The sequence below is a fragment of the Falco peregrinus genome, chromosome 3 (genome assembly GCF_023634155.1).
Source record: "Falco peregrinus isolate bFalPer1 chromosome 3, bFalPer1.pri, whole genome shotgun sequence".
Lineage (NCBI taxonomy): Eukaryota > Metazoa > Chordata > Aves > Falconiformes > Falconidae > Falco > Falco peregrinus.
In genome coordinates, this window is record NC_073723.1 from 27,073,009 (window position 1) to 27,100,266 (window position 27,258).

Here is a 27,258-nt window from a genome sequence, read left to right on the forward strand (position 1 = left end):
ATGAAGAGCTGGGCATTCAAACAGATGTCCATTTCATGAAAAAAATATGGAAACTTCCAAACTTACTTTTATTCTACACTGAAATGATTTAAGAGATCTATTAGAATATCACTTGGAACCATCCTCTCTAGAGCAGTCCCCTGGTCATGGCACGTGCCTTGCACTGGAAGCTATGCACGAGGCCCTTTGATGCCAAGCTCAGGCACAGAACTAGTATCTCTCAAATTTTGCAGTCCAGTGATCAAAACAAGGGGTCATTCACTATTCACTTTCACTTTTTATTTATTCTGTTGGACCTTTTTTTTTTTTTTATGAGGGAGTAAAAATTAATGTTCTTAAGGAGAAAGGGGTACTGCAGCTCTCCTACATTCCATGCAGCACCCTCAGGGCTTTGCTTTGGTTTCTTTGATGAAATCCTGAAAAGTCTTACAGTAAGAGTAACCATCTCTTTCAGCAAAACAGCATTATGGTGCTATGTGTTTTCTGACCATCTCCACTGGTGACTGTAAACTGCTGGCACTGGTACCACATTCAGCACAGAGAGATTTATGTTGGCAGTGCATGAGCTTCTGAGCTTATTTAAATAAATTTGGCACCAGGCACTAAAAGGGTTCACCATCACTAATCTGGATTCTTCTTTATCAGCAGATGAGTTTCAAAATTCCCATCTAAATAAATACTCCAAATTTATTTGTATTTTTTTCACCAGATCAACGCATATAGGAAAAATTATCTGAAAGAATCTGCAAACTCATTGTATGTTTCAATCACTAGCTCTGAAAACCTCATGTCTGCTGCTTTAGTGTGATGTAACTGCTGTTTATTATACTAATCCTAATTATCTCCATCTTAGCTTTTGCCTCCCACACTTGCTTGTTGCTGTTGTATTCACATCTGGTCTAAAACCAGGACCTAAGCTAGCTGAGGCCAGCAGCTGTCTTTTTAATATTAGGCTCAGATGGACTCTAGCACAAAGGAGCAGTAGTTCCTGACTAGAACCTCAACATGCTGCAGCACTACAGATGTTAAATATCATAACAATGACTGTATCTTCCTTACACAGTGATTATTAGCAAAGCTGTACAGCTTTCAAAGAGCCCTTGTTTTTACTTTTCACCAGCAGCTGAAGCAAAGAACACATTTCCATTACAAGATGAAGCTGTACAATCTCATCCAACAAATGATCTCACTCTGACTCTCACACTAACTTTGCTATTAAGCAAAAACAGGCACATTTTCAAATATTGATTCCAACTAATGTCTGATCCTAACAGGCATGATCTTATCGGGGCCCCGCTATAATAGAAGGAGTGTCAGAGTTAAACAGAATAGGTTTAGATAAGATCACAATCTTCCTCACTATGATGTGATGCTATCGTTGAGTGAGTATAGTATTTGAAGTGATTATCATTAATAGATATTGGCAACAGGAAGAGTGGTCACTGCTAAGATCTAAACAAATTTGTGCATGATAAAATAAAACAAGTTTTATCTGAATGGTGGAGAAGGGTATGTTATGTGCCCTAAGATACTTTGCTGCCTTTATTTTTTTTCTTTGAAATGATATATTCAATTAAGAGAGAAATATTGAGTAGCCACATTGCTGCTTTAGTTTGCTCTGTACCTTCTGTTTTGTGGCAAACTGCCACTTCAGCCTTCCTTCTGCTTTCCTGATGTCTATCTTGACCAGACGTCCCGTGCTGTGTTGTGTGGACAGACCCTGGTTCCAGGGTTTGCCTGAAGAGCCATGGCCACAGCTGATCTCATGGTGCCCTTCCTTGTTAGCGGAGAGTAGAGCAGCAAGGGGCTGTCCTACAGGAGGTGTGGGAAGCAAAGGGTCATCTTTCTAGATTCTGAGGCCTAGGGCTGTCTTCTTATTTTAATTATTCTTTGCAGTAATATGGGGCATGGGATAGCCCCATGGTGGGCTAGCCTAGAGGACTGGTCTCTAAGGTAAGTATGGGTTGTGGCAAAAGCCAGACAAGAGGTACAAGGTTGACAGACATCTGTCTTAGTTTGATTTTTGCCTCACTATTTGTTCTGATCATGGCAAGCTTTCTGCATTTTCAGAAAGAAGAAGGTACTGTAAAAGGGAACACCTGCTTTGATGTGGCAAATTCTCTGTGAAACTTTTAAGTCTTTCTCCCCTGAAGCTGTTAGCATGTAAGGCCAAAACAGCACAGAATGAAAATAATAATTTATAGCCCTGGAAAAAAATGTTATCAACCTAGGAAAACTGAAAGCACTATCAAAAAAAAAAGCAGTTGACAGTTCTGTATGTGCTTTTTGTAATGACATAGCACAAACATAGCTAAACTTTCATATACTGAAGCCATACAAAAATAATACATGAGAAAAGGGTGCAAATCCAAAACCCCTTTAACTATTCAGCATTAGTAGAAATAAGCAACTGTGCAACATGTAGAGATTTCCAAGGAGCAATGTTCTCTATGTCTATTGTGGTAACAATATTGAATACTAATATGCTATTTTTCATCCTTACAGCACTTACAGACATTAGCTAATTAAGTCAATTTAAAAAAAATATTTCTAAATTAATAGGATACTTGCCAAGATTACCCAAATATTGGTCTTACACACAAAACCCCACACACAGCTTTTCTACTTATCTTCATGTATTTGTCTTCTCAAATGTGTGATTAACTCCAGAGCACTGAAATCTTTTTGATAATCGCTGAAGATGAATGTATCAGGACAATCAGCAGCATATGGGAACACAGAATGCTGCCAGATGTTAACACACTAAAATAAAGCAGAACCATCCATGTACTCCGTATCTTGTCTAAAAATAATATACTCATTGACCTTAACCCTATCAAACCAGTCCCATCTTCAAGGTCAAATAAAATAACAAATATTTATCTTCTATGGAGAGGTTTATAGGCTGTACTTGCAGTGTTCAGTGTCATGAAATGCTAATCATACCTCAGCCCTGCTGCTTTGAATGAAAGCTTGGGGTGCTCAGCACCTCCCACTGGTGCTCAGTGCTATGCAAAATCAAGTCCTAAATGCATTATTAAACACCATTTAAAATTTGCCATCATGCTGCATTCCCTTTCACTGCTTTGTATTTTTTCAAAGATTATACACGGAAACAGAAATCCACCCAGTTAAGAGTAAAAAATATAGGCATATACTCCAACACATACTTCATTTGGAAGAGATCTGCGTATGTTTTATGTTGCCTTGAAAAAATAACTTCAGCAATCTTTGTTATCCCTATTAATTTTTAAAGTGGTAATATCAATGCAGTGCACTACTGCAGCTCTTGTGAGGTTGAATACCACACTGCAGTGGGCCATGGCAGTGAACGTCACCCCTGAACGTCCTTACTTCCCCACACCTTGCAACTATCCTAAAGCTGAACTTGCAAGTGCTCCTGTCCAACACCACAGCCAGAGAAATACAGAAAATAACGAGAACATCATGATCATATTTCGGAATAGTTCAGGAAACCTCAGAGTTATGGTAGTTATAGTAAACAAAGAGTATTTGAGTAGACACTCAAATATCTTTGGTATGGCTGACAAGGAAATGCTTATTAAAGGTCAGAAAAGCCATTTACTCTCATGTATGCCATTAGCCAGAGCAAGCTAGTAGGTGCTACTACAAAGCCACTTAAATACTGCAACAAGTGCTAACAATTGGCTTGGAAGAGGGAATGCGAGGAATGTTAAGGAGGAACAACCAAGCAAGTGGTCTCACATTTGTGAGAGGTCAAGTTTCAAAACATGGACATTCTTCTTATTTTCCAACGCTGAATGTGGTGGTAGAGTGGGAAGCGTTTCCAAAAGTAATTGGTGCATGTGCAGTCAGTCATTTACTACACACACGTACCTGTTAGTGTTTCTGCATCATTAAGAGATTTATGAGCACAGCAACACTACCATGAAATGATCTCCAAGGATGCAGGTGATGCCAACCGCCTCCTTGCAAATGTTTCCACACCCAACCCATGGTGTGTTCTCTGTTTTTCAGCCTGCCTAATCGGGGCTCTAGTACCTGATAGCGGATGACTGACTACAGAAATCAAGATTCAGCTCGCTCCCTGAGGCATGCTGTACTGCCAGATCAAAGTGCACACATTTGGCATCCTGAAAACGCAATACCATTGCTCTCACTTTGCAAATCTGTGACACAGAAACCTGGGACAATGATCCTTATAAATGAGACAGTATTTCTTAAAAAAGAAGTACAGAATACATAGAAACAAATTCCTAAGTGAAGCTGAAAATAATGCTTTAAAAAAGCTACACTGGTTCAATATTTGGTTATACACAGAGCGTTAATTTTAACTTCAGTTAGCAAGAAACTGCAGTGGGAAGGGAAAATATTCAGACAAAAAAACCTGCAGGCAACTGGGAAGGGACATGCCAAAGAAATATAGAGGCTTACTTCCTTATCTCCCAGCAAATCCTTGTTATATTTCAATTAGATTTTGAAAACGGTATCCTATACTGGTGTGACCAACTGTCTAGCTTCCTGGAACGTCCCATCTGCCATTTTCTAAAATAAACAGTGTCTCATTCTGGCCTTTTAAAGCCCATCTTGAAAGATTTTAGCTACCTGCAGGTGTCTCTGGGCAGCTGAACAAGTAACATTGGCTGCAGACACTTCTCAGCATCCAGGTGCCAAAAGCCACAGGGTCATCTCCTCCGTTTCCTTCCCCAATGCCATGGCTCAGCTGCGCCTGCACTCCTCCTTCGTCTTGGTCCAGCCTGTTCTCAAACACACTAACCACAGATTTACTAAAACCTCCTGAATCTCTTCCAGCCTTTCTCTCTCATTACCATTAGGAAACTCTTTCTTGTATCTAACTTAAATGTCCCTTGCTGATACCTGCATCTACAAGTCTGGCAGATTCACCTAATGCAACCCATCATATCCTTCCATGGACCACAGTCCAAGTGGATCCATGAAGTGAGGGAAACACTCCAACACAGAAGTGTCTAGGATTAAGATGGCATCTTGGCTTGGAGGATGGGAGGTGGATTGACCAGAGTGAGAAGAGAAACTGGAATAAAGTAAAATAAGTGTATTCCAAAAGAGAAGAATACTATCTGGAATTAAAAAAAAAAAAAACATAAATAACAAGATTCAATATCTAATGTAGTAAATGGAACAACATCCAAGAGAAAGAAACACCATAAAAGCAAAGAGATATGACTAACACATACTATGAGGTCCACAGTGGAATTAAAAACTAGTAACAGCACAACCAGGCCTGCTTCAATGCAAGCAGAAAAGAAGAAACTAAGATATTTTGGACCTACTATTGTTTTTTTTCTGTTTTATTGCTCTCTTCTCTTTATGCTAATTTGTCCCAGTTTTCTTCCAAAAGTGAGGACAACAGCTTGCAGGAGGAGGAGAGAGGGAAGAATTCTTCCTCACCTCCCCAGCACCAAGGCACACCTCCCTCAGCTCCCCTAAACTTGTCTTTAATGTCCTCACACATGGCAGGAGTTCCAGTTTTGCCTTTTAAAAAAAGTGGTCAATCACCCCCAGATCAGAGACTGACATTTGGAAAAGAAAACTTCAAAAGAAAATAAGTATTTTGGCAAGTGTGAGATGTTCACAAATAAATATATAAATAATGATAATTGCTAAAATATATGAAGCTTTTATTAAAAAAAAACCCTTTTCTATGCTTTTCAGATACCAAATCAAATGTCAAAATCAAGATATAAGATACTGATCTGTAAGAGGGAGAATTTTAAATTATAAGACATTTTCTCAGAGTGAGAATAATCTACATAATTATGATATCTCAAATGCTATGTAGTTTATTCTAAATGCATCAGTAGCATTCAGACTGCTATCCCTCCCTTAGAGCACAGAAAGGACAGTATTTTGTCTATGTAAAACTCAATTATTCCTTAAAGGAGTTAAAAGAGCTCAAATGAAAAAAAATATTATTATAGCTATGTTTACTGTTCCACAATTTGTGAAACATTTTGTAAATGCATCGAAATATTTTCCCTTTCTCTGTAGTCTGTGGAATACATGATAATATGTATTAGTGGGAAAAAAAAAAGGGCAAAATTTTATCGGTTAACAATGAATTATTGAAGATGGGACATGGATATGAAACAATATCAAATCTGAGGAGGCTATGCATATAATTTATAATGTATGGAATTTTAGGACATGCACAAAACCCTGTAAATGAAGATCATCATCAGGTAGAGTACTAGCTATGCATTTACTGCTGCAGGTGATCTGGGGCTGGCAGGGAGGGCAAGGACAGCAAGTGATGGTGCCTCCCGCACTCTTCACAGCAGAGACCTAATGGCTGGAGCCGGAGGAGCCACCCAGGATTAGACTGATGAATTTGTTTTCTCGACTTGATAAATAAGGCCCAGGACATTTACCGACTCCACTCAACACTTAAGATCTCAGGACAAGCTTTGTATTGCCCATATTTTAGAGGTACAAAATAGAACTGCTGCATGTGGAAAAGAAACTAGCTATGTGATACTGCAACATCATTAGAAAAGGAACTATGGATGAATGGAGAACAAAATTCAGCAACATGTTAGTATTTAAATAAACCTCTGATTTTTAGGACCTAATAACAGTCAATACTTTCTTCTGACTAGAATATGCTATTTTTATATACTCACAAACTCTTACATTGTGTGTGTATATATATATGTACAAACATATATTCTTGCTAACAATTTTTTATATATTTATGTATTCACACATATGTACTAACTACACTTACTATAAATATTGAAGGTTTTTTTCTATTTGAAACATTTTAAAAGACACTTTCACAGAATGTAGTTACTTTGGCTGATACAGAAACAACTAGGAATACCTTTTATTTCCAACATTCTTGAAAATTTACAGGCTATTTCTCTCAAGCATATTCAGACAGAGGGAACTGATGTTTGGAATGTCAATCATTCCATCACACTGTGAGGAAGTGAGCAGCAAGCAGCTACTGCCTTCACTGAAACCCCAGGTCCATTCCTTTACTTGAATTATTTTTTTTATTTAAATGAAGATAGACAATAATTTCAAACATTGCTATTGTTACTATGATACGGTATCTTGTTCTGCACTTTTATCAGCACAGATTTTGACACCAATAAAATGCAGATTTCCTTTTCACACCAGTATTTTTTCTGCAGCACACTTTATTCTAACCAACTGACCACTATTGCCTCCACAAGTCTTATGGAAAGCATTTATTGATGTTTTCATAATATGTCATTTGTATGTCCAGACAGTACATCTGGACAACATACCACAGTTCCCACAGGCAACAGCATCACGGTGCTTTACTCCACTATCAATGTACACCAAGGCTAACTACCCTTGGGCAGGTATAGCTTTATGTGTGATTGCCCCAAAGACACCGAAGAGCATCCAGGACATTTTATTTTCTAGTGGTCAAAGACAGAACACAAGCCAACAGGTCTTTCAGTTCAGTGCCCACTGTAAATACCAAATACTTCGATTAACAATGCAAATGTCTTTGTAGACACAAGTACCTTCATAGCTTATGTTTCCCTAAGATGGAGCTAGAATTTCCCATACTTGTTCTATGAATGTGAAACTACTGAAAAAAATGTGTCAACATTTTAGAAACTGAATTTGATTTCAGAGTAAAAAAATGGTGTTAACCTTCAGTGAGAAGAAAGTTATTTAAAAAACTGCTGAATATTTAAATCTGACATTTTATATCTGCTTAGTTTATAATAATATATATGTTCCATAAATAAGAAGTAGTATCATTATAAAAAGCATGAATTTAAAAAAATTTCCTCAGAGGACAACATTAATGTTAAATTCCTCATCTTAAACATGGGTGTTGAACCCATGCCTGTTAGGTATTTCAGTGCAGTGACCTTAAATGGAACTAAATCACGTATTTCTTTCATCTGAAGTTTTTAAGTTAGACTATATCCCATTCTAAAAGTTGTGTTATAAATTTAGCAAAATCTACAAAAGCAAAATAACATATGAGCCTTAAAGCCTATGGTACAGAGATTATTAGAATAGATGACCATAGCACAAGAGTATGTTGCTACTGCACAGTTTATTGCAGTGGTTCTCTCTAAACAGCTGAACAACTCAATACATGCTCCTCTACATGTTGTCTTCTCTCTGCTGTTCCCCACACTGTAAAATGGAATAGCTTGGCACTTGGAGATAGTGACTCCCTCCGCTTCTGCTGTCTGGGAGGCCCCGAACCAAATTTTCTTGCACTTTTTCTGTCCTGGGCTCCTGACCTTGCCTCATCTGTTCTGCCCAGCCATCCCCTGTTCTGCTCTCAACAGCTCCATGGCAATGTGCCCCAGGGTACATTCCCACTTTGAGACACTCCCCCCCCCTCCCCAAAATGAAGCTTGCTGAAACAGGACTGAAGATTGTTTACTGAGTTTTCTCCAAGGGAACTGGATTAGTTTAATGAGAATGATTGGTAATATCTACTACTTAATTATTAATTACAGTAGCATTAGGATAAAGTCTGCTTAACATAGATGCTTATAGCAAGCACCAAGTAACTGAATTATTTTTAAAAAACCTTTCAAAGTGACCAGTGGCATTTTTAAAGAAATGTTGAAGTTCTGCTGTTTTGATAAACAGGTGTCAAAATGAACCATGGGTATGTGTAGTTTTTAAAAAGGGCTGCAGCCAAGGAAAAGTGATTTTATGTGAAAATCCCCTATTGACATAATACTACATTCTGGAAAGCATAATTTTAGAAATAAATTAACAAAAAGGAACAGTGTAATTTCAGTCTTGACTTCCTGTGTTTTGTTCTGTTTTTAAACAAACCATATTTGTATGTCGTTTACACTTTTAGTATCTTAAAAATGCCTATGGTGAAGGCATACAGTACTAATAACAGTGTACTAACAGCATTTAGAAAGAGATGCATGATCAATGTGTTCTTTCTTTTCATGGACCACATTGCTAAATCACCTATTTGCGTTCTGGAAACTTCTTCCACAAACTGGAAAAAAATACCTTCAGCTTTTTTCAAAACAGGGTGTTTATTCAGGTCATTGCCACATCTTGCTATCATACTAGTAACATGTTTTAAATTAACTCTTCTGTGTAAATGTAAATGAAGGAGCAGAAATAACTAATGTTTTTGAAAATAAAAAAAGTGTCTAAACTACAATTGTGCACAAATATTTCAAAAAAGGTTCTTCTGTCATTCCATTCCCCACCACTACATGTCTATATGAATGGGAGAGCACTTTATAAAAGGTGAGGCAATATGAAGTGATGTGCTCTCAAAGACCACTGTGGATGGCCAAGTGGATGTCCACATCATCTCAGCATATCTCAGGTTTTTTTAATGTTTCAATTTACACGAAGTGGCCAACCCTGACACTTGCACAGCACAACAGCACACCACTGAAAGGGCAACACAATGTGCTGTCCAGAAGTGCTTTACATTAATGTCTGCTCATGTTAGGGAGAGAAGGCAGTGCCTTTAAACTAGTTTTAAACTTGAAGAGCCCGACAGTAACAGCAGTAGAAATGAGAAAGAAATGCTTTTGTAGTCACTTGAGGTACTTAAAGGTATAAACCCAGTGTAACAGAGATGAGAATCAAGGTTCGTTACTCCTCAATACACTGTTTTTGGTCATTAAATAAAAAAAATGGCTCTGTGCTAATAAAAGCCAAAATCCCCATTTGCAGGTAAATATCTCAGGATAAAAACTGCCTTAACCCTTTCTGTGTTTCAACAAGAGAACCAGAGACTGCAGTCTGGCTACATCCTGCCTACAGACAGACTAGCAGCTCTCGGTGGCCATACAGCACCTCCAACCCATCTGTCAAGAAAACCCTTGCACTGCAACTCTAAAGATTAAAAGTTGCTGGCTACAGCAGATATGAGTTTTTTGACCTGAAGTGACCAGGCACAGATTAGCAAGTGAGTAACTTAACTGCATTTTGAACCTTGGCTCCTCAGCCCCTAACACGCTACCCGGTCAAATGGTTTCATGAGGATATCTTCCAGAAGTGTCGCTTTGGCGGTGAACTTCCCAGATGCCATGAAAGGCTCCCTGCTGTATTGCACTGCTCGCCTGGCCCAACCCTGCACACTCCCCTCCTGCGGATTCCCTTCGCCGCCACGTTGAATCCTCTTTTCCTTATCAGGCTGGTACAGGCCTGCCCCACGTGCTCCTCCTTGCGACAAGATGACGAGAACGGGGAGCAGGATCCAGCTGCTCATTGTTTTGCTTCACAAAACCCTGCCATGGGCACAGATTAACACCAAAAACTAGATGGTGGCAGCCAAGGGAAAAGGCCTTTTAGAATGCCTCCACACAACTACCAGAGCCATGGCACAAGCCACCGCTCGATGTCCGTTATGGGCTATGCAGCCCTGTGCTGCTTTTGTTTCCAAGGGCCTCATTCCCACCAAGTTGTCCCCTCAAACAAGGGAAGTATTTACAGCTGGGAAAAAACAAGCAAACGGCTTTTCCTTAAACAGGCTGCTAGTGCCTTGAATTTAGAGCTGCTCTGCACACAGCAGTGGGTTTTATGCCCAGCCTAGAGGGGTCTTCTGCTCTTCTCACCTGCTCGTTCACATTAGACTTGACATTTGTGCAGATGTTAAAAGACAGGAATCTCAAGCTAGGAGTTTCACGCATTAGAAATATATTCCTGTCTACCCGTAGGTACCCACGAACTACTGAATTTTCTGCAAGTTGGAGCCTTTCTGGTAAAACTAGTGATTAAATTATATCACCTTCCTTGTAGAACTGAGTTCTCACCAACTGTAGATAGAAAGCAGTATTGTACAAAACTCTTGATGTGTCTTTTTGTTAAAATGGCAAGATTATATTAAATCTCAATCAGAGTCTGGAAACATGTAGGTGATCTCTTTTTTACGGTAAAACAAGAGAACAAGCTCTTAGTACACTTTCTAGGCTTGAAAAGATTGTCCTGTGCATTTCAGCTTCTTGAGACTATCAACTATAATGAAGCAGCTGATGGAAAATGGAAGAAGTGGGAGGAAATGGAAGGCAATAACCTCTATGCCCACTTGTGTAGACAGATGTAAACTATGCATTTACCTGAGAGAAGAATTTTGCCAGTTTGGCAGAACTACAGGAAGAGATCATTAGAGTTATCTAAATAGGAAATCTATCAATCTAAATATAATAAAAGTATCTAACTAGATATCTATAAATATTTAATAATGAGATAAGATGTTCTTAAGTTCCGAATAAAATGGGAATTAAATGCCTAGACAAGTTTTAAGATCTGAGACTCACTCTTTGTTGTTAAAAACAACATTCTTAAGATTTCTGGTGGTTGCAAGCAGATTGTTTCAACAGTAACAGTAATGCACTGGGGTACATTATTTCATAAGGGGTTTTGACCAGCCTGTAATTCATGAGTACCGGCAAACTCCTAGGTAAGAAAAATTAAGAAATTTACGAGTCATTGCACTATTTCAAATCTACCATTAGAGTCTGACTATTCTGCAGTCCTGATACAGACCTTGCTCTACCATATTTCCCAACAGTGCAGTGGCACCGCTGATGAAGTCAACAGCTGCTAGTCCTATTGCAATTGCGAATACCACTTAAATCATTTTTGCTCAAAGTACGCAACCTTCCACTACTCTGAGATGTATATTGTTAAGATACTTCAAGACAGAAACTTGAAAGATCTAAAAAGTATTTGACATCTGGCACAGTGACTCAATTAATTATCGTGCTGCATTAATTAACTTGGTCCGTCTCCTGAGCTAACAGCAGGGAGACTGTATTCAGCAACACAGCATTGCTTGAAATAAGAAGCACTTCAACAGGATATTACATGTACAGGCTGTATAAAGTGCAGAGTACAAGAGCAGTGACTAAGCTGTAACTGTTATAGCTAGGTAATGAATCCTGTGAGGCAGTGTCACGTTGCCAACACTAAACAGTATAGTCAGGTAAAATACTTGTGGTCAGCCACAAACGTATTTTCTAATAAAGAGACCAGCTGCAAAAATTGTGATATTTATTCACCTGAGGTTCACTGATTTTTCTTTCCTTTCTTCTCTATATTAATTCACATTAAAGCTCTTTTCCAAAAATTATTAAATGTTTCTAACAGTGCCATGTTTGAAGTTCTCATTCAGAAATTAACTCTAAACACACTGTCAGCTACTGATGTGAAAGTCTGATGGTATTCTAGGGAGGTGAGGCTTTACCCAATGAACTTTCCAAAACAGATATAAATAACTTAAGTAAACAAACACAACTGCTGTTATGAACAATCAAGAGCTCATATGCTAGTAAGAAAAGTAATCAAATATGTCAAGCAAGCAGAAAAATCATAAATAAACCAGAAACATTTCAAGGGGGGGAAAAAAAAAAAGATTAAAAAAAAAATGTAGAAGCTGGCACTGGGTTTGCGTTACTTAAACAGTAAATTAAAATTCTATCAGAAGGTTTACATTTCTCCACAAAGCATTTTAAAGTAACAAATGTAGGATTAAAGGAAGCATCTGATATTTGGGGAAAAGAAACAATACTTAGAATCACAGAATAATTCAGGTTGGAGGAGACCTCTGGAGCTCATCCTGCTCGGAGCAGGGCAAACTTCAAAGTCAGATACAATTTCAAAGTTAACTCAGATTGCTCAAGATCATATCCAGTTCAGTTTTGACTATCTCAAAGGATGGAGGTGCTCAGGGGACAAAACAATATTACTGAGGACTACAATTCTGTTGACAGGAACTTTTTCAGATTTCCAAATGTATTTGTATTAGCAGGCAAACCAAAAGTAACAACTTCCAAGTGTTAGCAAAAATAAACTTCATGGTTTTTAATTTGACAAGAAACAAACAAGTATATTTCTAGTTTAGTGAGGAAAATGTTCTCAGGAGTTTCATCCCACATCTCTCTGAACTAGGTTGAGAAAGCTGCTCCATCCCATTGCAATCACCAAACTAAAAAGTCAGCTCTGCTCGCCGCTTAATTAGGAGTTCATTAAAACCAAAATACCTTAGCTAAATGTTGTTACAGCAGAAGCAGTATTTGCTCAAATTTGCAAAGTAACAACAAACCTTAATATATGCCTATGCTACCACAGAAGAAACAAGCTCCTGCTAGGATTGTTGTTGCTCTGTCTCCTTCAGAAAACAAAAATGAACACTATGATCAACTGCTGGTGTTGCATATGCATCCTAAGAATATCTGATAACGATAACTTTTGTAGTGAAGGGTCAGTCAACATCATCTCCCATATTCAAACATTATCTTCAAGTCTTATATACCTGAGGAAGTGGTACAAGTGGACAGAGCAATAGGGACAACACAAAGCTAGCATTTTTCCTGAGGTATTATGTGGACCGACTGAGCTACACCAAGACTAAGATTTCTGTGGCATGAAAGTTGATGAAAGTAGTAATGATGGAATCAAAGATTATTTGAATTACAGGTAGTTGTCACCAACGTCATTTTATGAAAAACATTTTGAGAATGCTGATAGACCATGAATAAAAGAAATGAAAAAATAAACATGAAATGGATGGAGAAAATGGAGAGAGGTATTCAAATTTTACACTTTCTCCTTTCTAACAATAAGATGCCTTGAGTGTCCAGTACTTTTGAAAATCCATCCTTTATTTAGTTGCCTGAATGGGAAATCTGATCTGGGTTGGGAACGCTGAACTCTAGGGAACTTAGACAAAGTTTCCATGCCACTTCCTGTAACATCTTGTTAGCACCTTATAATTAATAAATTATGCTAAGGAGTCTACAAAATACCAAGATCTTAAATGGCTACTATGTACTCATAATAAAATAATGCTTCACCACAATTTTAATGTGCGTATTTGCAGAAAGTAACATGCATACTATCCAGCAGGCCCTTAGAAAGAGAAGTCCAATATGTAGGCATAGGTTCTCCAGGCAAGAGTTGAAGACTACCCATTTACCCCCTTTTCTGCCATGTCTACATAACCCCTCTCTTGCACTGTCCCAGATGGTACTTCAGCAACTCAGCACTCCTCCTCTCCCTCAGGACCTCCAAGGTCAGGACAATACCCCCAACACTGGGAAGCTCAGCTTCTCCATTTACAGCACAGATGTATGTACCCCAAAAGTATATAATACACTTCTGTGAAATAGCTCCACAGGTCTTTACGCCAATACTTTCATGCTAAGTTTGTAATAGCAAACAGTGATCCCACTGAAGATAATGGTTCTTCAATAGAATCCCACAAGGCAATGCATGCTCCAAGATTCTCTAAACCCTTCTAGAGGTATTGCTTTTTTCCAGTACAGGGTCACTTTTCCAGATATTTTCAGAAAATTAATTTGAACTATATTGAAGCTCAGAATTAAAACCAATACAAGCAAAAATGAAATGAAGACCTAGGAATGACATGATTTTCAGTGCACTGAACTGAGACCAGCAAAGCATTACTCTTAAGTAATATGGTCCACATAATTTCTGCAACAAGAATAAAAAAGAAGACTAACTGAGAATATATTACATGACAGGTGCCTTTTGATAGCTTTGAAAAGAATTCTAATCTGATGGAATATCTTGCTATGTTCAGTAACATTACCATTAAGGAAAATTCATTGTTTATCCTAAAATAATGTAGCTCTTTACATCCATTAATACAAATCAAGTATTCAGCAATTAATGCTATGAAAAATTTTAAAAGTCACTAAAAAATCAGTTATTGCTACTGAAATGCAACAGCTTGGTTCAGCAAACAAGGAAGTGACATTTCCCTTCTGTAAAATAATAAGTTAAATACTATTAACCTATGCTCCAAATAACTTTATGTGGATGGTTGCCACAGATGAATTGGAAAAGAGCCAAATAACACTGTCTGTGAAAGCTAACAATGCCTGTTTTCAAATACTTGGGCTGAGTAGTAATTCAGGCTATTCCCTAAAGAACGACACACAATATAGTGAAGCGAATCCTTGCGGAGCATCTACATACCAAGGTGTTGTTATTCAGATCCATCTTCCCAGCAAAAGGCCCCCACGTTGTTCCAACCGGAAGCTGCTGCCGACTCTGAATCTTGCGCTCCCCGTCTTTCTGGACCACCTCCAACTCTCCTGCAAACAAAGAAAACAAGCGGTGTTGACAGTACTTTCACTTGTGCCTTGACAACAACCACCTCTGCCTTTGTGTTGGCTTTACATGCACAGTGTTCTGAGGAGCCATATAATGAGAATTAATTATGCTTGTCTGAAAAACAACTGATCTTGTCATCCTGCAAAAGAAAAACAAACCTTTTTCCCTTATAATTATATTCAAATTTGGTTTAGAAAGTCCCATTCCTTTCTTCCGTCTTTTCACACGCATTAGAGTTTGAAGGCATTTTTATTCAGAATAGCCGTTTCGTGAAAGTTCTTAAGAAATGCTGAGGAGGGGGGAGACGACAGCTGGAAGGAGAGAGTGCAATAGCAGCCACACCTGCTGCATTAACCTTCTTGATGCATTTTGCTGTTGCAAGACCACATTCTGAAACATTCAGTTATTAAAAATTGTAGAGACATACCATGTAGCAATATAAATCCACAACTCTACTAACTTTGAAGAAACAACTAAAACCATTTACTATAATTTGTTTTAAAAAAAATTTGAACCAAATGAGGTTTCACTAGCAGTAACATTTCAGAATTAGACTCAAAACAATTTAAATTGTTAGCTTTAGGTTTTAACACAAAATACGTAAAAGCAATGGGGAGGTGGTATAGTGATTTTTATTTAGTAAGTACTAACTTGTCTTTTTATTTAAAAGCTGATTCTGTTTTTGAAAGTAAGTAGTACAGAATTAACACTTAAAAGTGAAATTGCTACTTTAGCTCACTTTAACTTTTCTCTTTTTTGCCAGTGAAAAGAGTAAGAATAATACACAATTGATCATTACTGGGGAAGAACAAATAAAATTCAGTCACCATCTTTTTCCCCAACATTGTTTCCACTTCATTTCAGGACTAAAAAAAAATTCTGCACAACTCTTCTTTGAAAGCAGTCTCTTCAATAAGCTTATTTTTCTATGAATAAATGTTTCAATCAAAACCAGCAACAGTTATGTTTATATACAAAATTTCTAACATTATTGTCTAAAACAATTCAAATAAATTCTGGTTTTAAACATTAGGAGAGATAAAATGGAACAAGGAGGAGGGGCTGATCTCTGCTTTTCTTGTTAGATGTTTAACTGAATTGTTACACACTGTGGCACTTCCAAGCTTTGGCCTTCCTGAAGGTAGGAAGAAAATCTGTTGTTCTCAAGTGGCAGAGGTCAACTTGACTTCACTGTAGCCATGATTTCTCCCGACCTGTTTTCCCTGCTTGCTAAAGGCCCCTCCTCCCTTTCCATACCAACCAGATACAACAATAATTCCTGCCTTTTGCATCAGCACATCCCTTCTCAACAACTCTACCCCAAATCAGGACCATGCTTTTTCACAAACAAAGTCCAACTGTGCAAGAAGTCCACTTGTCCCAGATTTAGAACTGGCAGTTGTGAAATGAACCTTGGGCTGGAGGAAGTGAGTAACTCCTGGTTTACTGGCAGTCTTCACAGACTTCCCTGCGCTAACCATTCTCATGGATGCCTGGATTTATGTTACAGCCAGGCTGTGAAGTTTTCCTGTGTCTGCAGGAGTTAATCTCAACCATTTTCCAAAAAGAAGACTTGGCTCCAGCTTCTATTTTCAAGCACAGAAATCTAAATTTCACCTCTGAGTGTTGCAGATTACAAAACTACTCTACGTAAAATTGTACATCAGATCCTTCCTGGAAACTGGAACAAATCTAGGAAATAGAGTTGTATCAGTTTACAAAAGCATCTGTGTATGCGGGTGAGTCCTCATCATGACAGTGCTAAGACATTTTAAAAGGCAGTATGTGAGCAGGAAAGCTTATGGATTAATTATATCTAATTTACGCATGTGATACATATGCATCCAAACAGGAAAAAAAAAAAAAAACAAAAACCAAAAAGAAAGAAAAGGCATTTCCGCGCCCCCCCCCCCCCCCCCCCAGTCACATTGTTACATATTGTATTAACTGTAAAAAATCTCTTATATGTAAATCATGGAAGAGAGAAATCTTTCTGGTATTGCAAGGTAACACGTTGATCACTTCAGCATATAGTGCAGCATTTTGTCTCTACATAGAGATGAAAACTGTAGCATTTGCTTGCTTTTACACACTAAAAAACAGCCATGTCTATGGACATGTCACATTTAACTGATACCAGAGGAATCATGAGAATCTTTGAAAACCCTTTTAAAAAATAATTCAGCCTCCCTTTCTGCCACTGACATTTTTCATTTGAAAAGGGTTCAGACACAGTCAAACAGTGACTCCTTATCTGTACCTGTGGATTTACAAGCAGGCCTGTCTTTTAATGGATTAAGAACGACAAACTTAGGGCAGATCATCCAGTGATATCCAAAAACCTACCTAAGTTGTAAGGTACACATCATTACACTTTATGTTTTAAATAAAATTAATAACATTAATCTTATACCTGGTAAGTAGTTCAGGTTTGAGGCAAACATAAAAGCAAGCAATTATTTTCCAAAACTGTTTTTTTCCTGAAAGCTGATAAATAAATTAGTATGGATTCTCTCTTTTATTCTCCTTTGTTACAGTCCCAAGTTGTAGTTTGGGCAAGACATTTCAGTATGTATGAATACATTGAAATGTACTACAGATGTGGTAACATCATGCTGACTTGTACTGAAACTGCTGTATTTTCCCCTCCGCTGGGAACACCACGACAGAGCAGTAGGTTGCAGACAGGTTTAGAAAACATTTTGCTGCATAACCTTCCTGTTTCCCCTGATCATAGCTCTCCAAAAAAGACACACTTCCCTCTAGTCACCTTGACCCATAGCCATTTTAATGCTGTGGGTGAATGTTATAGTTGGGAAGAATAATCTGCTTTTAAGTTTTGGCAAATACCAGACATTTTGGCTACACTTGTACAAGGTGCAGCACATTACAATTTGATCCTTGGCAAATATTTTTTTTCACTGAAAATCTTTGTTTAGGGGGAAAAATAAACACTAAGAGAGCTGTAAGTTAAAAAAACCCACCCACACACACACAAAAAACAAACAAAAAACCAACATTGCGCATCAGGGCCTACAAGCATCTGCTTTTTTATTTTCATTTTTTCCTACCAAAGCCTGCATCTTCTGTGAAACCCCTGTATATGTTCTTTTGTCTGCCCTAAGCAGGAACGCCAGGGGCTGGTACAAGGGTTTGGAGAGGAAAGATTACAAATGTCACTATTAAAAATCCTCCTCTTGATTCCCTTGACCCTGGAGTAAGGAGTCTGCAACTTTTCTGCATTCATTTACAACAGTTTTCTCCCCTGAAATTTCCTATTTGGTGGTATCGAAACTGCCGCAACAGATGGGCACAGCCTCCTGCTGCCAAGAACAGGGCTGTCCCCCGCTCGCTGCCAGCTTCCCGCAAGGGGGCTGGTTTAAGCGGTGCCATACCTGTGGCTGTGAGCAATGTGTGACCTCAAGGGAGCTTGCTGGGGGAAAAAAAAAAAAAAAAAAAAAGAGAGAACCTCACCCTGTGACTCTTAATTAAAAGAATTTGAAAAATGTGTTGGTGAGGCAAGATTTCCCTCCTCAGCCTCACAAGAAGTTCAGATGTAAGCCAGAAGTGCTCTCTGCAGCTACCGTCCCCTGCACAACTGCTGGGCAACTTCAAAGATGACATAAGGAGAAGGAAGAGGATCTGATATTTTACTGCTGCATCACCACTCACAGTAAGAAGTGCAAAGACTCAGCCTGTACTGACTCTTCACAGGTGCTTGTCCACAGAGAACCCAATGAGAGGGGAGAAAAGGAAGAAAGGATGAAAAAACCTGCTGTGCTCCAGCCCAAAGGAACCAGAAAATACTGTGCCACATACAGGTGTTTCTAGTCATCAACAGTTGCAACAGACCACCTCAGTACTGAACATAACGTTCCTGCACATGAGAGTAAATTATAATATATAGAATTCACTCACAGCCCTGGGATAAATTATGTGTTATATTTCATCATTTCTATGGCAAAGTCACAAAGCAGTTGTGTATTTTGCTGTCTCCCCCTAGACTCGTCAACAGTTTGATTCAAAAGGACAGCAAGTAGCAAAACAGAAGCATCACTAAGAAACATAAGCAAAGGGAGTGATGCTCTGCTTTTAGTTTTTGCAAGTTAGGTAAAAAAAAAAATAAAATTGCTTAAGAGACATTCCATTTAGTGATATTTACTTCCCTTTTCCTTGCCATAGAGCAAGGGTGGGGTTTTTTCAGGTTGTTCTTCAGGAACACGCTTATTTCCAGCTTGCTCAGTAAGTTTATACAAAATATTTGAGACACATAGTATGGGCTAATCAATTTTGGTAAAAGATAATGTTGTTAGTGCTGTGGGCTGTTTCTCTTATCTTGTAGATGTAGCATACTTTTAAAGTCTGTGATTGCTCAAAGACTTATGATAGCTGCACTGTAAAAGAAGCCCCAAGTCATGACTCACTAGTACAGCTACAAAACATCCCATGGCTTTTAAGATATTAGGCCACCTTGGTGGATACAAAACAAGAATGAAAGGACCCAATTTAGGATTATTTTCTTCCATATATGTATTATTTCAGGGATGCCAGACAAGGCTTGCATAAAACAGAAAGCAGAGAGGTCAGTTTAGCTTTGTCTTCTTTTACAGCAACATCAGAATAACAATAATAAACAAACCGCAACAACTCTACAAAACATGTAGTGTACACGAGAACCCAACAATAGCTTTTGGCCTTTACAGGATTTGATCACAATTCACATACCAGTGATTCACTTCTTCACGGAAGAATTCAACTATACTTTGTATTCCTGAACAAAATAATACTGGCTTTCATCCATCTACCCACGTTCTGGAATAAGAAACAAAGGACTGTATATCTGAAGGTGAATGTTGAACAGCCGAACAGCCTTTTTGGGGAGAAAAAGCGAACTACTTCATTCAGAAATATCTGTATCCAGATTTATGAACGTTTAAAATTTCTAAGGCACTGATAGCTTTGGCAGTAGGGTTTTTTTTTTTTTTTTTTTTTTTTGTCAGGAATAGCTTTCTAAGTGGAGTTAGTTAAAAAGAAAGAGTAAGCTCTTCCTCTCCTTTAATTAGAGATTGGTTATTTGACATCACGGGGCTGCACCAATTTCCACTAGCAAATGGCTGCTTCTTTGCATATTTCCAATACACAGCCACCTGGCTCTCTAATGAATATTTTTGCATCACAGAGAAATCACATATGTTGTAGTTTCAAACAAGGACTGCTCTGACGTCAGAGCAAGCAAGTTAAAAACACTCTCAGAAGTTTTTAAGTGCTGCCCAGCTCAGAGCCCAAGATCTGCCTGCTGTCCCATATGCACAGGAAGAATCTGCAACTCCACACAGGTGATTACCTCCTTTAGAACAAACTAATGTGTATATGTGTGCATACAGTAGTTCACTGATAGCAAAGAACCATCCCATTTCCACTTCTGTGATTGATTCTTAACAAGGCAGCTCCAATATTAAATGCTCATACGCTTGCTTGGCAGACATAAACTGCATTATTGAGATACTTCCTCTAAATTCTCCACCCTCAATTTTCAAGTCTCTGAGACATAACACACACTAAACTACAGTTTTGAACATAAACTTGAAATACGACATTCTCTATTCAAGTACTCCAGTCAAACCCTGATAAATCAGGCTGGCCATGCAGTGATCTTATCCTTTCTGACTCTTTAATAAATCGAACCTAGTAAGTTCACGCTGTTGGAAGTTGTCACTAAATGAAATTGTGACCTTATCCGATGCGTGAACTTATCCTGCTGACAACTACATTTATTGTGCGGATAAGCATGGGGGGGGGGGGGAGACTTTTGATAATTGTGATCTTAGCCATATGCAACTCTAACAGATGGGATCTTTTTGATGTTCCATTAATGATTTGCCTATGATGAGCCTCTACTCAGGGAAAAAATAAATGTTCTTCATAGGTAAGTGGTAGGGGGACTGGTAAGCTGTATGAAAAGTGCACAAAGAGGTACTGGCTGACAGCAGTGAATCAGAACCTATTAGCCTAACACAAAAAGCTTTGAATTAGCTTGTAATTGCATTGGAAAAGATAACATAATGGAGGTGGCAAAACAGAAATGTTCCCTTTCCACAGGACTCATTCAATAGCCCAAAACTCTGAAACAAGTAACTGAGAGTCTGAAGCAGTAACCCAAAATATGCTAAGCCACAGCACTTCGTGGTGAATGAAGGAATACCGCAGCCCCTTCCAGCACTGACTGGATGATTGCCACTGCTATTGTGGAATATGTTGGGATATATTGCAGAATTATGTTGGGTGACAGGCAATTCACAGAATCACAGAATCACAGAAGCACAGAATAGTTTTGGATGGAAGGGACCTTTAAAGGTCATCTAGTTCTAACGCCCTGCAATGAGCAGGGACATTTTCAAGTAAATCAGGTTGCTCAGAGCCCCATCCAACCTGGTCTTGAATGTTTCCAGGAATGGGGCTACCACATCCCTGGACAACCTGTTCCAGCGTTTCACCACCTGCATTGTAAAAAAAAATCTGAAAATGGCCAACCATCTCAAATTACCATTTACCTATCAGGGATTTAATACATTGTATTACCTAATTCTCACATCTCTCCACAATGGATAGTATTGCACCTGTTCTGCAGTGCACTGGCTCTGGAGATAGAAGATCTGAGGTCTGTCATGACACAATCTGTTTTGCAGCACTGCAAGTCTGATGTGGGATACAAGAATTCTAGTTATCTTACTAGAAAGACACACATATATAGAAGTTCACACTGGAGTCCAAATAGTAAAAGACTAAATTACCATCAATCTTCAAAAGACATTTTACAATTTTCTTCGCAATGAAAATTGCATTCACAGAGGTCTTGGCAAAACCAGAGGTCATTTAGGTCATCAAGAAGCAAAGGCAAATTTAATTTTGCTGCTCCAAAGACAAGAAAATAGGGCCAGGCCACTGTTAGGATGAGACAGATGGAAGAAGGAACAGACTTGAAACTGAAAGCTGAGTAAACAGCTCTGTGGAGTCTCCCTAGGAGTGTTGCTATTCTGCTGCCACTGAGGGGGAAGAGGGTTTCTAAACAGAGCAGTCTTCTTTCTTTCTCTGAAGTTGCTGCAACCCCCCATCAACTCCTCCCCCTAAACATGATCCTCCCTGGTCCCATCCCTCTTAAGAAGTAGGGTCAAAGGAAACCATGGCACAATGGCCCTGAGAGAAGTGAGACATAAGGATAACCCACCAGTACTTATTGCTCTAAGCCACTGCTCTCCTTTGCCTATGCCTAGAAGCAGGTCTGGATAGCAAAAAAAATGCAGGAAAAGCTGCCACATGCTGCTTCATTCCTAACCAAGCTGCCTAGTGTTGCCCATCTTGCCAATGCTCCCACAGGGCAGCTGTGCACTCTAGGTAAGGATGACAAATGAGAAGGCTTCTCCACTTTCTGTTACAAAAATCTTGCTGCTCCCTACCTTTCTTTAGAGCCCCAAAAGTCAGAAGCAGTTTCTTTATCTTTCCTACCTGGTAGCACTGCAAATGGCAGAGTGCAGGTGCTATCCTTATCTGCAACAGCACTGTCCTACAATGGACAATAAAGGGAAGGAAAAAATATTCTGAAAGTGAGGACAGAGAAAGACTAGGGAAAGATTTTCTGAAAAAAGGACCATGGTGGTGGGGGTGGGGAATAAATTTAAAAAACAAGGCTAGAGAGAGGGAGTCTAGAGAAGGAACCACTTGAAAACCCAAGTTGGGTCTTATCAGGATGCAAAGACACAGCCTGGAAAAAAGGGAACAGAAGTTATTCAAGAAAAAGAAGGATGCAGAAATGCTGCCAAAGTTAGAGAAGATATACATTTCCAAGCCTGAAACATAAGGACAGAAGTACATGAATACACATTTAGAAACAGTATGTAAACACTATTATCCTTTTTTAGCCAAGGCATGTGTGTTGTTATAGTGCTTAATTCATAAGCTAAACCACCAAAATAAAGTATACTTATTCTAATACCTCATTGCTCAGCTGAATCCTGCCTAAACTGAACACTTCAGGTGTGTCTACACTGCACCCAGTGATGTGATTTCATCTGACACCTGGTAAAACTCATTCTCTACCTCCAAGCAGCCAGATCACCATGTAGGCTGTAAAACTTTTCTGAGCAGAAGTTTCATTGCTAGTTATTAAAATTTACACTGGGCTCTGGCTATGACCACTACACTGACATAGTACTACTGCCTGGTTGATGTGACCTTAGGTATATAAGCTGTTCTATACTCCCAACTGCAAAGCAGAGCCAACTTCAGTGATGTGGAGGTGCACTATGTCACACAACACAAGCAGTTTTCAGAGACCGTAGTTTCAAAAGAACTGTATGCACTGACTCTTCAAAAATTTATATTTGTGCTCTATTTGTTAAGTCTTCATTTGGTTCTATACAATGAATACAAAGGAAAAAATAATTACATTCCTATAGTGCCTCACATTCCTGTAACATACAGAATTTGGTAGGAACACAAGATCCCATCCCAGATTAGAAAAGCGCAGGCCTACAGTGGTGAACACATCTTCATCAATTTGAAATGACAATGCAACTTCTACATTTTGGGGAGGCTGGGATGGAAAGTGATTAATTAAATAAAAGTTAAAAAGCACATAAATTTAGTAACTACTAAAGATACAGCTCATGGAAAACTACACAATAATTGTCCGACAAGTATGATATCAAAATAATTTTTAAGGTTTAAGCTGAACTATTACAAAAAGTACTGTTTTTTTTTCTTGGAAGTCAGGAATGAAGGAGTACATAATGAACACTGCTGCTAGAGTTTTATTAGCTTTTTAGTAGAACAGACTCATACAGCTGTATAGACTTCTGTATTTGGATTGCTTTGTTGAACTTTACAGAAATGTGCTCAAAGAATAAAATGAAAGAGATAGAAGTAGAAAGAACAAGATATTTACTCAAGATATGCTAAGAAATGCTAATGATTTGTTAAAGACAAGTTCCATATACTATGAAAAATACCCTGTTCAAATCAGCATCTAGTCTAGAGACAGAGGCAAAATAAACCCAGTCATCATGGCCCAATCCTGATTCTGTGATGAAATTAGAAGAAACTATCTTTACTTTTCAGTCTACTCACTACAAGAACAATTTACACCTATTTTCAAAGTCTAAATCTCATACAATTAAAAAAATATATTATTTTTGTTTTTCTTTGTAATTTTGCATCTTCACATTTGGATGCACAGTTCAAGAGGTTTGTTACTCCCTATATGTGTTGAGGTAAAGCTGAAGTAGAAATATTTGCAGAAAGACAGAAAAAAATCCCCAAAGGCAACCAGTAGAGCTGAAGAGCTTTCCCTGCAGTTTTCTGTGAGAGGAATACTGTAAACTCCATTCTCACATGGCCACTCCATACTGGCAAAAATGATTCCCAATTATATTATAACACTGTGCAGACCCAGTGGGTTGAGTACGTTCTTTATCCCAGCTACATGTAGTTTGCACAGCGTTGCTCCCTCCATCACAAATACGCATGATACAGAAATGCCAGACTTGGCAAGCGCAGGCTGATGATATTACTAAAGAGGGCTTTCTTGATAAGATCATCATCTGTTTCTGGACTCTTGGGTATGCTCCTTTCCTCAGCAGAGGAACAGTCACCCCTGATAAATGTCTCTTTGTGTGCAGATTCTCCCCTGATATATGCGAAGACATCTCAGTCCTGAGTCTGTCTGTTTTTTTCGTCGCTTCATATAGCTCAAATACAGTTATAGATATATGGAGCATTGTATATAAAGCAATAGAAAGTGGACACAATTGAAAATACAGCTTATGTTACTCATACTGAAGCCTTTTCTAAGATAGATGTTATTCTGCGGGAAGAAAATTAAACACTTCACCATCACCTACACCAATGTTTCCTTAGGACTTTTTTGAATCCTTTCAGCTGAAAGATGTTAACATTTTCATTTTTACAATATTATTTGCATTAAATTAATTTTTATAAATATATAAAATAAAAAATAAATAAAATAATTAATAGACATTTGTATGTTTACCCAATATTTTTGGACTTCTTTTTTACTTGGAAAAAGTGAAAAATATCAAGGTAGGTAGCCTGTGTTGTTAGTGAATGGAGAAAGCTACTAAAGTTAACTTAATATGAAGACTGCTGCATTAATATTGAAATCATGAAATTTATTAAATGAACAAAAATGTTTTGAAAAGTATTCTTTTTAAAAGCAAGAGCAGTGAGATCATCTGTGACTGTATCTGTGGTGTCTTCTCAGTTTACAGTACTTATGCTTAGAGATAGAAGGATCTATTTTCATCCCTCATTTGTGTAACAGCAGATGAAGTTATTTGCTTTCTATCAGATATGCATGCTCAGAGCTATGAAACCACTGCTTAGATACCAATTTCTAGCTCAGAGTATATGAGCCAAACTGCCCAAATGTCTTGCAAAAGAAGCAGATGCTTTAACATGACTTCCCTATTTCCTTTCAGTGTTCGTAACAAATTTCTGAAAGAAGGAGAGTACCAAGAAAAAGACAAAAATCTCCGCAAAGACTCAAATTTAACAGTATTTAGTGTGACCATCCAAAAGATCTAGTTACTGTTGAGATTAGGGAGGCGAGAGGGGCACTGGGACAAAGGGAGATTGAATGCCATGCTCCAGTGCATGCTTGCAATATATGGCTCCATCCATTATAATTATAATTTATATGAAAAGTAACATTATTATAAATAGAGATAAATGTAGTATAACTATAATGTACAATATCTAGATTCAAATTAATCATTTTTTTGCACTTGCTGGGGATGGCCATGCATAACAGACACATGGCTCTGCACTGCTCCAGCACTCATGAGTTATGTGCTTATCAACGCCTTCTATGACCAAGTACCAGCAATGACCAACACAGCTTTTTAATGCTGTTTCCAGACAGGAATTGACTGCTGGTTTTGGACATGGACCAGAGTGCCCTCACTCACTCCTTCATTGCCTCAGTCTGGACTATCACACTGCTTTCACATGCAGCTATATCTTAGCATAACCAAGACTTTGAAGCAGTTATAAAGTGATGCCCATTTAGAAGGCAGACTTATAACTTTGAGTGAAATAAGCCCTTGAACACAGATTGAACACAAGTCCTGTGCACTACCTAAATCCTACTCTGAGGCGTACATGTAAGACTTAAGCAGTATTTGCCTTGTGGCAGCCTTCTGTACAGGAATGATCTTGACCTTTGTATGAGTAAGTCCCAGGGACATCACGTGTAAAGCATATCCCAAATTGTTTTGCCTTACCACCTTCCCCTTTACAAGCACAGGCTTTGAGCACCCCATTGCTACTTGGACAGATATGGTGACTGGGGAGCCTGAGGAAGAACCATGGGGGCTGTTCTGTTCTGTGGCATGAGGACATAGACAGCCTTTCTCCTAAAGAATGACCTCCCAAGACTGACTCTTCACAGCCTCGACTTTACCTTTGTAAACAATGACTAAGAAGTCCACATCCTCAATGGCTTTAATGGAAATTTCATAAGAAACCTAGGGTCTCAGATTGAGTCACTGTTGGCAACAGAAGCTCTAACTTTTTCTTAACAGTTGTAATCACTGCTCCTGAAAACTTCACACAATACATACGAAAAGGTTATTTTGAAGAAGTAGGAAAGTATTTCTGGCAAGGCACAGCCATTAAATAGGCAGTGTCAAGAGAGATCAAAAGAATTATAACTCAGAAAACATCTGGGTTACAGAATTATCTTGGCTCTGAAGCATTAAAACTGCCCCTATACTATGATGTTTAAAAAATACTAATGTCAATTTATAACAGCTTCTTATTATCCTGCAATGGTAATGTACTATAAGATTATAAGAAGTATAGCCTGTTATTGACTATTAACAGTATAGAGTTAAAACGGTGAAGTACATAGAAAAACATCATATTGAAAAGGCTACAGGTTGACATTTTCATTCTTCTGCTAATAAAATTGGCAGTTTAAAAATTAAAAACAATAGCATTAAAACTGCCCTAAAAATATCTGCTCCTTCTCTTCCTCTCCAATAAAAAATATCACATGCACCAATGCACTAAAATTTATATTTTAGCCATGACTATTAGATGTACATAGATATTTTTCACCTTAACATAATCTCTCTGATAGGC

General features: G+C 38.3%; 1 protein-coding gene across 3 annotated transcripts in view; it reads right to left on the reverse strand.

Moving 5' to 3' along the window:
- ZFPM2 (zinc finger protein, FOG family member 2) overlaps positions 1-27,258 on the reverse strand; it is a 321,981-nt gene that overhangs the window by 149,394 nt on the left and 145,329 nt on the right. For all 3 annotated transcript variants that reach the window (XM_027777613.2, XM_027777614.2, XM_027777612.2), the window contains one exon: positions 14,962-15,080. In XM_027777613.2, the coding sequence (XP_027633414.1) occupies positions 14,962-15,080 (119 nt within the window). The remainder of the gene's footprint in view (positions 1-14,961; positions 15,081-27,258) is intronic.